General features: G+C 45.4%; 1 protein-coding gene across 1 annotated transcript in view; it reads right to left on the bottom strand.

Moving 5' to 3' along the window:
* The window catches only part of LOC138680785 (receptor-transporting protein 3-like), a 98,904-nt gene extending 88,838 nt beyond the window's left edge, over window positions 1-10,066 (bottom strand). Inside the window, exon 1 of the mRNA XM_069768041.1 lies at window positions 9,891-10,066. Coding sequence (XP_069624142.1) covers window positions 9,891-10,030 — 140 coding nt within the window. The 5' untranslated portion in view covers window positions 10,031-10,066. The remainder of the gene's footprint in view (window positions 1-9,890) is intronic.
* Window positions 10,067-14,138: the final 4,072 nt, after the last annotated feature.

The raw sequence follows: 14,138 nt of genomic DNA, 5'->3' as shown, positions 1-14,138 counted from the left end.
CCTGTGGTCACGAGTGGTACTGCGGTTTCTGGGTTTCCTTCCTCAGGTGATGAGGTGAAGTCGTTAGGTGATGCTCTATTTAACTCCACCTAGTGCCTTGCTTGTTGCCTCCAGTCAATGTTCCTGTGTTGGTCTTGTTCCCTCCTGGATCGTTCCTGTGGCCCGTCTTACCTGCATAAGCTAAGTTTTGCTGGTTTCACTTTTGTTTCTATATTTTCTGTCCAGCTTGTGTTTTTGTTATTTTTTGCTTGCTGGAAGCTCTGGGACGCAGAGGGGGTACCTCCGTACCATTAGTCGGTGCGGAGGGTCTTTTTACGCCCTCTGCATGGTTGTTTGTAGGGTTTTGTGTTGACCGCAAAGCTACCTTTCCTATCTTCGGTCTGTCCAGTCAGTCGGGCCTCAGTTTGCTAAAATCTATTTCATCTCTGTGCTTGTTGTTTCATCTCAACTCACAGTCATTATATGTGGGGGGCTGCCTTTTCCTTTGGGGAATTTCTCTGAGGCAAGGTAGGCTTATTTTCCTCTCTTAGGGCTAGCTAGTTTCTCAGGCCGTGCTCGAGGCGCCTAGGCCTTGGATAGGAGCGCTCCACGGCTGCCTCTAGTGTGGTACGATAGGATTAGGGATTGCGGTGAGCAGAGTTCCCACGTCTCAGAGCGCGTCCTATGTCATTGCTAACTGTCAGGTCACTTAGTGTGCTCTTAACCACTAGACCCATTGTGGTTCTGAATCACCAGATCATAACAGTACTGGAGGCCCAAAGTACTAATGCTTCTCAATAGAGGGAAAAAAGAAGTTCTGAGACCATTTTTTTTTCTTTGCACTGTGTATTGCCTTTTTTTCCCCCTAGACATTTGGGTGGTTCAGGACACAGGTGTAGTGATGGACATTAAAGGTCTGTCTTCATGTGTGGATCATCTCACTGCAAGAGTACAAAATATTCAAGACTTTGTGACTCAGAATTCTATGTTAGAACCAAGAATTCCTATTCCTGATTTGTTTTTTGGAGATAGAACTAAGTTTCTAAGTTTCAAAAATAATTGTAAACTGTTTCTGGCTTTGAAACATCGCTCCTCTGGTGACCCAGTTCAACAAGTTAAGATTATTATTTCTTTTTTACGTGGCAACCCTCAGGACTGGGCATTCGCTCTTGCGCCAGGAGATCCTGCATTATGTAATATTGATGCGTTTTTTCTGGCGCTCGGTTTGCTCTATGATGAACGTAATTCAACTGATCAGGCAGAGAAAAAATTGCTGGCTCTGTGTCAGGGTCAGGATGAGGTAGAGGTATATTGTCAGAGGTTTAGGAAGTGGTCTGTGCTCACCCAGTGGAATGAATGTGCGCTGGCAGCAATTTTTAGAAAGGGTCTCTCTGAAGCCCTTAAAGATGTCATGGTGGGATTTCCTATGCCTGCTGGTTTGAATGAGTCTATGTCTTTGGCCATTCAGATCGGTCGACGCTTGCGTGAGCGTAAAACTGTGCACCATTTGGCGCTATCATCTGAGTATGAACCGGAGCCTATGCAGTGCGATAGGACTTTGACCAAAGCTGAACGGCAAGAACACAGACGTCAGAATAGACTGTGTTTCTACTGTGGTGATTCCACTCATGCTATCTCTGATTGTCCTAAACGCGCTAAGCGGTTCGCTAGGTCTGCCACCATTGGTACGGTACAGTCGAAATTTCTTTTGTCTGTTACTCTGATCTGCTCTTTGTCATCCTATTCTGTCATGGCATTTGTGGATTCTGGCGCTGCCCTGAATTTGATGGACTTGGAGTATGCTAAGCGTTGTGGGTTTTCCTTGGAGCCCTTGCAGTGTCTTATTCCTTTGAGAGGAATTGATGCTATGCCTTTGGCCAAGAATAAGCCTCAGTATTGGACCCAGCTGACCATGTGCATGGCTCCTGCACATCAGGAGGATATTCGCTTTCTGGTGTTGCATAATCTGCATGATGTGGTCGTGTTGGGGTTGCCATTGCTACAAGTCCATAACCCAGTATTGGATTTGAAATCAATGTCTGTGTCCAGCTGGGGTTGTCAGGGGGTACATGGTGATGTTCCATTTCTGTCTATTTCATCATCTACCCCTTCTGAGGTCCCAGAATTCTTGTCAGATTACCGGGATGTATTTGATGAGCCCAAGTCCAATGCCCTACCTCCGCATAGGGATTGTGATTGTGCTATCGATTTGATTCCGGGTAGTAAGTTTCCTAAGGGCCGTCTGTTTAATCTGTCTGTACCTGAGCATGCCGCTATGCGGAGTTACGTTAAGGAATCCTTGGAGAAGGGTCATATTTGGCCGTCATCATCGCCACTGGGAGCAGGGTTTTTTTTTGTGGCCAAGAAGGATGGTTCACTGAGACCTTGTATTGATTACCGCCTTCTAAATAAAATCACGGTCAAATTTCAGTAACCCTTGCCGCTGTTATCTGATTTGTTTGCTCGGATTAAGGGGGCTAGTTCTTCGTGGTGCGTATAATCTTGTGCGTATTAAACGGGGCGATGAATGGAAAACAGCATTTAATACGCCCGAGGGCCATTTTGAGTACCTGGTTATGCCATTCGGGCTTGCCAATGCTCCATCAGTACTTCAGTCCTTTATGCATGACATTTTCCGAGAGTACCTGGATAAATTCCTGATTGTATACTTGGATGATATTTTGGTCTTCTCGGATGATTGGGAGTCTCATGTGAAGCAGATCAAAATGGTGTTCCAGGTTCTGCATGCTAATTCTTTGTTTGTGAAGGGATCAAAGTGTCTCTTTGGTGTTCAGAAGGTTTCATTTATGGGGTTTATTTTTTCCCCTTCTACTATCGAGATGGACCCTGTTAAGGTCCAGGCCATTTATGATTGGACTCAGCCGACATTTTTGAAGAGTCTGCAAAAGTTCCTGGGCTTTGCTAATTTTTATCGTCAATCATCAGTAATTTTTCTAGTATTGCTAAACCATTGACTGATTTGACCAAGAAGGGTGCTGATGTGGTCAATTGGTCTTCTGCTGCTGTGGAAGCTTTTCAAGAGTTAAAGCGTCGTTTTTCTTCTGCCCCTGTGTTGTGCCAACCAGATGTTTCGCTTCCGTTCCAGGTCGAGGTTGATGCTTCTGAAATTGGAGCAGGGGCTGTGTTGTCGCAAAGAAGTTCTGATAGCTCAGTGATGAAACCATGCGCCTTCTTTTCCAGGAAGTTTTCGCCTGCTGAGCGAAATTATGATGTTGGTAACCGTGAGTTGCTGGCCATGAAGTGGGCATTCGAGGAGTGGCGTCATTGGCTTGAAGGTGCTAAGCATCGCGTGGTGGTCTTGACTGATCACAAGAACTTGACTTATCTCGAGTCTGCCAAACGGTTGAATCCTAGACAGGCTCGTTAGTCGCTGTTTTTCTCCCGTTTTGACTTTGTGGTTTCATACCTTCCGGGCTCTAAAAATGTGAAGGCGGATGCCCTGTCTAGGAGTTTTGTGGCCGACTCTCCGGGTTTGCCTGAGCCGGAGGGTATTCACAAAGAGGGGGTTATTTTATCTGCCATCTCCCCTGATTTGCGGCGGGTGCTGCACAAATTTCAGGCTAATAGACCTGACCGTTGCCCAGCGGAGAGACTGTTTGTCCCTGATAGGTGGACGAATAGAGTTATCTCTGAGGTTCATGGTTCGGTCTTGGCTGGTCATCCTGGAATCTTTGGTACCAGAGATTTGGTGGCTAGATCCTTTTGGTGGCCGTCTCTGTCGCGGGATGTGCGTTCTTTTGTGCAGTCCTGTGGGATTTGTGCTCGGGCTAAGCCCTGCTGTTCTCGTGCCAGTGGGTTGCTTTTGCCCTTGCCAGTCCCGAAGAGGCCTTGGACACATATCTCTATGGATTTTATTTCGGATCTCCCCGTCTCTCAAAAAATGTCGGTCATTTGGGTAGTTTGTGATCGCTTCTCTATGATGGTCCATTTGGTACCCTTGCCTAAATTGCCTTCCTCCTCTGATTTGGTGCCATTGTTCTTCCAGCATGTGGTTTGTTTGCATGGCATTACGGAGAACATCGTTTCTGACAGAGGTACCCAGTTTGTTTCGAGGTTTTGGCGAGCCTTTTGTGCTAGGATGGGCATTGATTTGTCTTTTTCCTCGGCTTTCCATCCTCAAATGGCCAGAGTGAACGAACCAATCAGACCTTGGAAACATATCTGAGATGTTTTGTTTCTGCAGATCAGGATGATTGGGTGTCCTTTTTGCCTTTGGCTGAGTTCGCCCTTAATAATAGGGTCAGCTCGGCTACTTTGGTTTCGCCGTTTTTCTGCAATTCCGGGTTCCATCCTCGTTTCTCTTCGGGGCAGGTTGAATCTTCGGACTGTCCTGGTGTGGATACTGTGGTGGACAGGTTGCAGCAGATTTGGACTCATGTAGTAGACAATTTGACATTGTCCCAGGAGAAGGCTCAACGTTTCGCTAACCGCAGGCGCTGTGTGGGTCCCCGACTTCGTGTTGGGGATTTGGTTTGGTTGTCATCTCGTTATATTCCTATGAAGGTTTCCTCTCCTAAGTTTAAACCCCGTTTCATTGGTCCGTATAGGATTTCTGAGGTTCTTAATCCTGTGTCTTTCCGTTTGACCCTTCCAGATTCTTTTTCCATCCATAACGTATTCCATAGGTCATTGTTGCTGAGATGCGTAGCACCTATGGTTCCTTCTGTTGATCCTCCTGCCCCAGTTTTGGTTGAGGGGGAGTTGGAGTATATTGTGGAGAAGATTTTGGATTCTCAGGTTTCGAGACGGAAACTCCAGTATCTGGTTAAGTGGAAAGGTTATGGTCAGGAAGATAATTCCTGGGTCTTTGCCTCTGATGTCCATGCTGTCGATCTGGTTCGTGCCTTTCATGCGGCTCATCCTGGTCGGCCTGGGGGCTCTGGTGAGGGTTCGGTGACCCCTCCTCAAGGGGGGGGTGCTGTTGTGAATTCCGTGGTCAGGCTCCCTCCTGTGGTCACGAGTGGTACTGCGGCTTCTGGGTTTCCTTCCTCAGGTGATGAGGTGAAGTCGTTAGGTGATGCTCTATTTAACTCCACCTAGTGCCTTGCTTGTTGCCTCCAGTCAATGTTCTTGTGTTGGTCTTGTTCCCTCCTGGATCGTTCCTGTGGCCCGTCTTACCTGCATAAGCTAAGTTTTGCTGGTTTCACTTTTGTTTCTATATTTTCTGTCCAGCTTGCGTTTTTGTTATTTTTTGCTTGCTGGAAGCTCTGGGACGCAGAGGGGGTACCTCCGTACCATTAGTCGGTGCGGAGGGTCTTTTTACACCCTCTGCGTGGTTGTTTGTAGGGTTTTGTGTTGACCGCAAAGCTACCTTTCCTATCTTCGGTTTGTCCAGTCAGTCGGGCCTCACTTTGCTAAAATCTATTTAATCTCTGTGTTTGTTGTTTCATCTCAACTCACAGTCATTATATGTGGGGGGCTGCCTTTTCCTTTGGGGAATTTCTCTGAGGCAAGGTAGGCTTATTTTCCTCTCTTAGGGCTAGCTAGTTTCTCAGGCCGTGCTCGAGGCGCCTAGGCCTTGGATAGGAGCGCTCCACAGCTGCCTCTAGTGTGGTACGATAGGATTAGGGATTGCGGTCAGCAGAGTTCCCACGTCTCAGAGCTCGTCCTATGTCATTGCTAACTGTCAGGTCACTTAGTGTGCTCTTGACCACTAGACCCATTGTGGTTCTGAATCACCAGATCATAACAGATCCGTTTCGCTCAACCCTAGTCACTGGGTTTATTTGTTCAAACCCCTTATGGTATAGTGCAGTTTCGTTTTCTCTAGTCTGGTGGTTTAAACCCCCTCCTTCCTCGTCCTTTTTCCCTCCCCATGTTAAATGTCTTGTTTTACTGTTAACATTTTGTTTCAATAAAATTATTACTTTTTAATATCATCTCCCTTCTCTTCACTTCTGTTTCTGTTGTGGTATCCCACAATGGAATATGTGATTTATTTGTACTGTATGTCTGTAGTATGTATGTATGTACTGTATGTCGCATGTCGTCGCATGGTGCATGTCGCATGTCGTTGGATGGTGCATGTCGTCGCATGGTGCATGTCGTCGCATGGTGCATGTCGTCGCATGGTGCATGTCGTCGCATTGTGCATGTAGCATTTCGCATGGTGCATGCCGCATGTCGCCGCATGGTGCATGTCACATGGTGCATGTCGTCGCATGGTGCATGTCGCATGTCGTCGCATGGTGCATGTCGTCACATGGTGCATGTTGCATGTCGTCGCATGGTGCATGTCGCATGGTGCATGTCGTCACATGGTGCATGTCGCATGTCGGCGCATGGTGCATGTCGGCGCGTGGTGCATGTCGACGCATGATGCATGTCGCATGTCGTCGCATGGTGCATGTCGCATGGTGCATGTCGCATGTTGTCGCATGGTGCATGTCGCATGGTGAATGTCGCATGTCATCGCATGGTGCATGTCGTCACATGGTGCATGTCGTCGCATGGTGCATGTCGTCGCATGGTGCATGTCACATGTTGTCGCATGGTGCATGTCGCATTATGTCGCATGGTGTCGCATGGTGCATGTTGCATGTCATCGCATGGTGCATGTCGTCGCATGGTGCATGTGTTGCATGATGTCACATGGTGTGTGATGTATGTATGTATGTATGTACTGTGTATGTGTTTTTTTTTTCTACATTCAACACATTAGCCGGATGATGGGACTACTGTCCCATCATTGGATAATGTGTCACTCACTGTCAGTGTAGCAGGCAGAGCCTGATGGGATTTGTAGTCCCATCAGACGATGCCTACCTGCACACACACACCACCACCCCCTGCAGCGGACCCCAGCGCCGGCACGCACATCCCGGCGTCGGCAGGCAGACACCGGCGCCGGTCCGCAAACACCGGCGCCAGCGCGCAGACACCGGCGCTGGCACGCTGACACCGGTGCCAGTCTGCACATACCGGCGCCGGCACGCAGACCCCTGGCGACCGCAGCACAGCCCCGCCCGCAGATCCCAGCACACACAGCCCCGCCCGCCCCCAGCACAGCCCCGCAGGCAGCCCCCAGCACCGCCCACAGCCCAGTCACTCTTGATGAGTGACTGCTGACTGTGGGGGCTGGTCACGCCTGCTGCTGACGTCACGTCAATTTCCAGAGTCTGGAAATTGACGTGACGTCGGCAGAAATGAGCGGCGGCTGCAGCCTGGGGGTCACGAGAACAGCGCCGCTCACAGGCGAAAACGGCAACGGAAGGTAATTGCACAATTCATTAGGGGCCCTGGGGGGTACATTGGGGGTTAATTGAAAGTAGTGGGCAACCCCTTTAATATCCTTGAGGGTAAATGCTAATATCCCCAACTGCCAATATCATGCTAATTACTGAATACACAGTGATTCAGATTATAATTAGATATTCTCAATGGACTTAAATTATAATGACTATCTATTATATAGACTATCAGAGGGGTATATGTAACTTAGATACCTAATCTAAAGGGCACAATGCAATTCAGATCGATACAATATTCCCTTCAATGACTGTCAGTACATATCAATTATTAGAGAAGATCTAGAATTCCTATTCAAAACTAAATACACTTTGCTTATCGAGGATTACTAAATACCCATACCCTTAGTGGGGTTCACAAAGGGATAGAAAGACCGGCATCAGGAACTCAATTTATATCATAACATATATTAATATAGGTCTTACAATAGCATAAATGCCACATTCCAAACCGTGTGGAGGGATACATATGTAATGACCGTCGGTACATAAAAGTGTAAATATAAAGAGCCCAAATTACCTACATATTCAGTAATTAGCCTGATATAGGCACTTGTGGATATTAGCATTTACCCTCAAGGATATTAATTGTGCTGGTAGTGTCTCTCTAATTTTTGAGTCATCTTGCTTTTTTAACTTTGTCTATGTTTGGGATTTTTAATCGTACTGAAATAAACTTATATATTTTTATCTATGGATCTCTTCTTTGTCTTGGATGTATTGACATCTGGGTTGTTGATGTTTTACAGATACTGATGTAAAATACTGAACAAATCCTGAATGTGTGAACGTGACCTAGCAGAGTATTCGGAAAGTTGCAGTAGACATCACACAATTACTGAATCTCTGCTCTACAATGTTAGGCTTTATTCACGCATCAGTATTTTGATCAGTATTTCATCAGCATGTGTATCCCAAAACGAGGAGTGACTCCAAAATACAAAACCCGTTGTCAATCTTTCAATTATAGCTTTTTCTGTGAGTTCCAATTATGGTTTTGGCATACAAACACTAGTGCAATAATACTGACCAAATACTAATGTGTGAATAAGCCCTTATATTCACTCTGTGTGCCACTATATGGCGCTCCCGGAGATTATTCAGAGTTTTTAGGGGAGAATAGCTTTAAAAGCCATCTTCCTCTGGAGCATTGCAATATTTATGAAATCAGAGGAATATAAAGTTACAGTAAGGGTACCGTCACACTATAACATTTCGATCGCTACGACGGTACGATTCGTGACGTTCCAGCGATATCGTTACGATATCGCTGTGTCTGACACGCAGCAGCGATCAGGGATCCTGCTGAGAATCGTACGTCGTAGCAGATCGTTTAGAACTTTCTTTCATCGCTGGATCTCCCGCTGTCATCGCTAGATCGGTGTGTGTGACACCGATCTAGCGATCTAGCGATGCGATCCAGCGATGCGTTCGCTTGTAACCAGGGTAAACATCGGGTAACTAAGCGCAGGACCGCGCTTAGTTACCCGATGTTTACCCTGGTTACAAGCGTTAAACTAAAAAAAAACAAACAGCACATACTTACATTCTGGTGTCCGTCAGGTCCCTTGCAGTCTGCTTCCAGCACTGTGACTGCCGGCCGTAAAGTGAAAGCAGAGCACAGCGGATGTGCTTTCACTTTCACTTTACGGCCGGCAGTCACTGAGTGCGGGAAGCAGACTGCAAGGGACCTGACGGACACCAGATGTAAGTATGTGCTGTTTTTTTTTTTTTAGTTTAACGCTTGTAACCAGGGTAAACATCGGGTACTAAGCGCGGTCCTGCGCTTAGTTACCCGATGTTTACCCTGGTTACCCAGGGACCTCGGCATCTTGGTCGCTGGAGAGCTGTCTGTGTGACAGCTCCCAGCGACCACACTACGATTTACCTACGATCACGGCCAGGTCATATCGCTGGTCGTGATCGTAGGTAAATCGTATAGTGTGACGGTACCCTAAGACCACTAATGCTTTAATACGGTTCTACACAATTTGGAGGTTGCATGAAGCAGTAACCGTTCATATGCTAAGTAGATGCATTTCATTACTTACATTTTTTCTTTTTAACATTGTGTTACTTGGTTGTGCCCACCTCTTCTATCTAGTTTGAACTGTTGACAAATATAATTGGCTGATATTGTAGCATTTATTTTCTGAAAGGCAGCTTTTGAGATATCAAATTGTGTTATATGCCAGTTGACAAAGACAGATAACTTATCGCAATATCTATATTTGGAAAGTTATCACCTAGAGAGTTAAGTAATATGCTCAGTTATGTTACATCAACATATAACTATAATTTGCCAAATCAAAGTCTATTCTCTAACTGGTGTGATCTGTAAAAGCTACTTATTTACAATTTGGTGAAAGAAGAACATACAAATGATGTAAAAAAAAATCAATAAAACTTCCAAAACTTCCTATTTATATATATACAGTATGACTCAGTTCTTTGTAACAGCAGAGAGAGTGTATTAAAAAAAGAGAACATTTCTCAAACCTTTACTTTATGTATGACACCACAGACCAGAGAGAAAGTGAAAAAGGGGGTAAAAAAACAAGGAAACCAAAACAAAATTTCTCAAACTTTTCCTTTGGAATAATTTTCAATGACTCTTCTGCTATTCGTAACCAAATTTGTTACCTTGCAAATGTGTGTTGTGTATACTTCTGATAGCCCTGTTGCTTCGGGAGGTGTTGATCCACACTAAGGCTCCACACATAGTTAATTCCTTGCTTCTGTGTCTCACTCTCAAATAAGTTTTGCCACTTATAAGTCTCCATTTTCAGTTGTCTCTCGGCGTAGGTTATTGTACTAATGCTGTGCTGATCTCTACAAATACTGGAGAAACGAAACTACAAGAACAAATCTTGGGGGGGTTGGGCTGAGAATGTCGACATATCCTTAGTGACCTTAATAAAGTACTTGTTCTTTCCACACAGTTTAAAAGGCATCCCATTACTTTATTTTTTAATTGTTCAGGAGATCATACAATTTGAAAATAATTGTTTATCTTCTTATTTTAGTGCAATTAGCATCTGAATGTAAGTTTCTGGTTTGGGCATGGCAACTGTTATTAATTACCATGCATTGCATTCTAGTTATTTATTTATTTTACTCACTAAGCCGTCCTTCGCACATCCGTTTTTTGTGTCAGCATGCGGTCCGTTTTTTGGTCCATATGCGGTCCATTTTTTAAGAGCCACAAATACGGACACATGCACACCTATTGTATTCACTTGTGAAGCACACATGTCAGGTTTTTCACACGGACCATGTGTTCGTGTGAAAAACCCACAGACAAATCAGTTTTGTACGTGCACCACAGACAAAATGCATGCCGCACACTGATTTCACACAGATGACATCCATGTGTCATTAGTGTGAGACATACCGGTGCCTGAGAAAATCTGTACAGCTCTCATCATTGTCCACTTGTCTCCCTCAGATCAGCGTGACCAGGCAACAAGGATGGGAGTTGTATTCAGAACCTGCTGTGTACATCGTGTGGGTATATAAATAATTAAATGAAAAAAAATTGGCCTGGGCTCCTGCGTAATTTTGATAACCAGCTGACATGCACAGTGTAGGAAGGACTAAGTGCAACGTGCAGGGATTAGGGTGAAGGGAGTCCAACGCTAGGGAAGCGGGGAGTGGAGACGCCTAGGCAGATCTAATGTCACCCTGTCTGCCCTAAGCGACTCTAAATAGGTTCTGCACCTATTGCTAAGCAGGATATCTATTCCCTGCCTGACCCTAGCAGTAAGCCCCGCTTTAGGATGGACGAGGTAAGCACTGGTCGATCCCCACTGCAACTAAAAACAAATGAGAGAGACAAACAAAGGGAATACTTATCTGGATCAGACTCAGAGAGAAACAAAGACATCCTCCAAACATCAAAGAGGAAGATAGCTGACTGCCATAACTCCAAGCCTCAACAGGGAGGAAATGGAAATATCACCTGTAACTCCCGGCAGCAAGCTGAGAATTATAATCACCCAGGTCCAGGTTTGTCCTTTAGAGTAGAAGAAAGGTTGCCACTGGGTCCTAGACTCAGAAAGACCAGGAATAAGTCTGCAAAGCAAACTGCTGAGACCTTTTGCAGTCAGATGCAGTGCAACGGTCTGCAGCCTCTGACACACCAGTGACACCAGCAGAGGCAAAGAACATGGCTAGGAACTGATGTTAATACTCTAGGAAAGGAGGCAATATCTTGAAAGGTTCCCAGGCTAACAATAACAGCTCACAGCTGCTTGCTTAGCTTTTACTTGTTTGCTTACGGGGACCTAAGAAAAAAATGAATATAAATTCTAACCAGCAAAGGATAAAAAGACAGCTAATAGTTGATTAATAGCCTGGGAAGTGTCCAGGGATATTGCCCTTCCTCCCAGGCTAATAGCATCAACCCTCAGCCACCCCAGAAATGCCTTATCCAGAAGATGCACCAAATCTGACGCTTAGCCTTGCTCTTCCCACTTGTCCTGTTGCAGTGGCAAGTGAGATAATATGGTTGGGTTTGATGTCAGCTTTGTATTGTCAGCTGACATCAAGCCCAGGGGTTAGTAATAGAGAGGCATCTATAAGACTCCCCCATTACTAGCCCCATAGTCATATTGTAAAAAAGACACAGAAATAACAAAGTCCTTTAATTGAAATAAACACACCCCACTCTCATTTTCCCATTTATGACTGCAAAAATGAAAATAATAAAAAAATTCCTCACCTGTCTGATGACAATTCATTTGTCCCACAAAGAAATCCAGCTCTACTACATCGGGATTACATGGCTGAGCAGTGGCATGAGGAGATCACTCATCCGTGAATCCAGGAGACACTGAGCTCAGCTTAGGATGCAGCTTCAGTGACAAGGAGTAACATCATAGAGGTTACAGCCAGTCACTGCCAGCTGTTCCCACCTCAGTTCAGTGTGAGCAGGCCAATGAATTGTGGTAACCTTCATGACTTCACCGCTAGCACTGTGCGAAAATTCTCATGGTGCTAGCGGTGATCTCATTGAGCTCACCACAGTTCATTCGGCCACTCACAGTGAACCGGGCGTGGGAACTGCAGCTTCAGCGATCTGCGGTAAAGTCAATGACATCACTGCATGTTACTGAAGCTGCGCTCTGATGCTCAGCTCAGTGTCTCCTGGATGTCAGGATGAACTGTCGCATAATGCCACCATTCACCAAGGTTGCCAGATGAAGCAGAGATGGATTATGGAGTGGGATAAATTAATTGTTGTCGGACAGGTGAGCAATATGGTGTTTTTTATTTTTAATTTTACACTAATAAATAGGTAAAAGAGGGTGTGGAGTGTTTATTTCAAATAAGGGAGTCCGTGTCTTTCTTTCAGTTAAAGGACTTTATTCTTGTGGTGTCTTTTTACAATATGGCTATGGGTTTAGTAATGAGGGTGGTCATAAAACAGCTGACATCAACCCCAACCCTATTACCCCACTTGTAACTGCGCCAGGGCAAGTGGGAAGAGCGAGGCTAAGATCTTATTGATGTGCCAGTTCTGGGGATGCTGAGAGCAGATGCTATTACCCAGAGAGGGGACCAATATCCATGGACCCATCTTTGGCTATTAATATCAGCCCGCAGCTGTCTGTTTAGCGGGAACCTACTTCATTTTTTTCTGGGGTTCCCCTGAGAACTAAACAGTAAAGTGTAACACTAGTCACTTCTCACGACCAAGCCATGAGTCAGAATAGTCAAGGAGTCCAAGGTCAGAAGCCAAGAGGGTATGTCATAAACAGAAGGAAGAGACAATAGCATGGCCAAGTAACATTCCAAGGTCAGAATACCAGGAGGATAGCGGATGAGAGCAGAAAAGGTTAAACAGTGGAATGGTCAGAACGAAGTCCAATGTGAGGCAGCACAAGATCAAGCATACAGAACTGAAGGCACAGGAAGCACGGACCTCAACGGTTGAATGTACGTCTGGCAGAGTTCTGGGAGAAGCAGCTCAGTGAAGTAGTATGGCAATCACCCAGGATAATGAACACTTGGAAACAGCCAATGCCTCCCAGTCTCAGATTGGATAGTCAAGCTGTCAATCAACACAATGACAGCTCAGCAACCCTGTACCAGATTGGATGGACAAGCTGTCAATCAAAGTACTGACAGCCTGAGCACGCCCCTGTACCAGATTGGATGACTGAGCACTCGGTAACTGCATCTCAGACACACTGAGGGGTGGAACCATGACATAAAGGCTAAGCAACTGTGAGCTGTTCTTGATAGCCTGGAAACATTTACATCTATTGGTCCCATTCTGAGATTAATATCAGAACCCAGCTTTCGGCTTTACCTCTGCTGGTTATGAAAATTACACAGGAGTCCTCAGCCCATGCATTTTTTTAAATTAATTTGTTCATTTAAAAATAAAAACAAGTACAGAAAAACACACACAAAGCACTGATTATATAGCACACTGTTATGATCCGGTGACCTAGGAGCTGCATGAGAACTTTCACTGGAGAAGGTGTCCACTATACTGACCGCAATCCTGAACTTAACACCACAACTAGAAGTAGCCGTGGAGTGTACCTAACACACCTAGACACCTCGTCACAGCCGGAGGACTAAATACCCCTAAAGATGGAAATTGGAATACTATCTTGCCTCAGAGAAAATCCCCAAAGGATAGACAGCCCCCCACAAATATTGGCGGTGAGTCGGACACGAAAAAACATACACAGGCAGAAAAACAGGATTTAGCACAGGAGGCCACTCTAGCTAGATAGGACAGGATAGGACAGAGTTCTGTGCGGTCAGTATTAAAACCCTTCAAAACATACACAGCAGAATATACAAAAAACTTCCTACATCTACTAAAAGATGTAGTAGCGTAAATCTGCAACTCCAGTGAATCCTACAATCAGA

Source organism: Ranitomeya imitator, chromosome 5 (assembly GCF_032444005.1).
Source record: "Ranitomeya imitator isolate aRanImi1 chromosome 5, aRanImi1.pri, whole genome shotgun sequence".
NCBI classification, from domain to species: Eukaryota; Metazoa; Chordata; class Amphibia; order Anura; family Dendrobatidae; genus Ranitomeya; species Ranitomeya imitator.
Note: the sequence above shows the minus strand (reverse complement) of the source record. Positions and strands in the feature narration are given on the sequence as shown.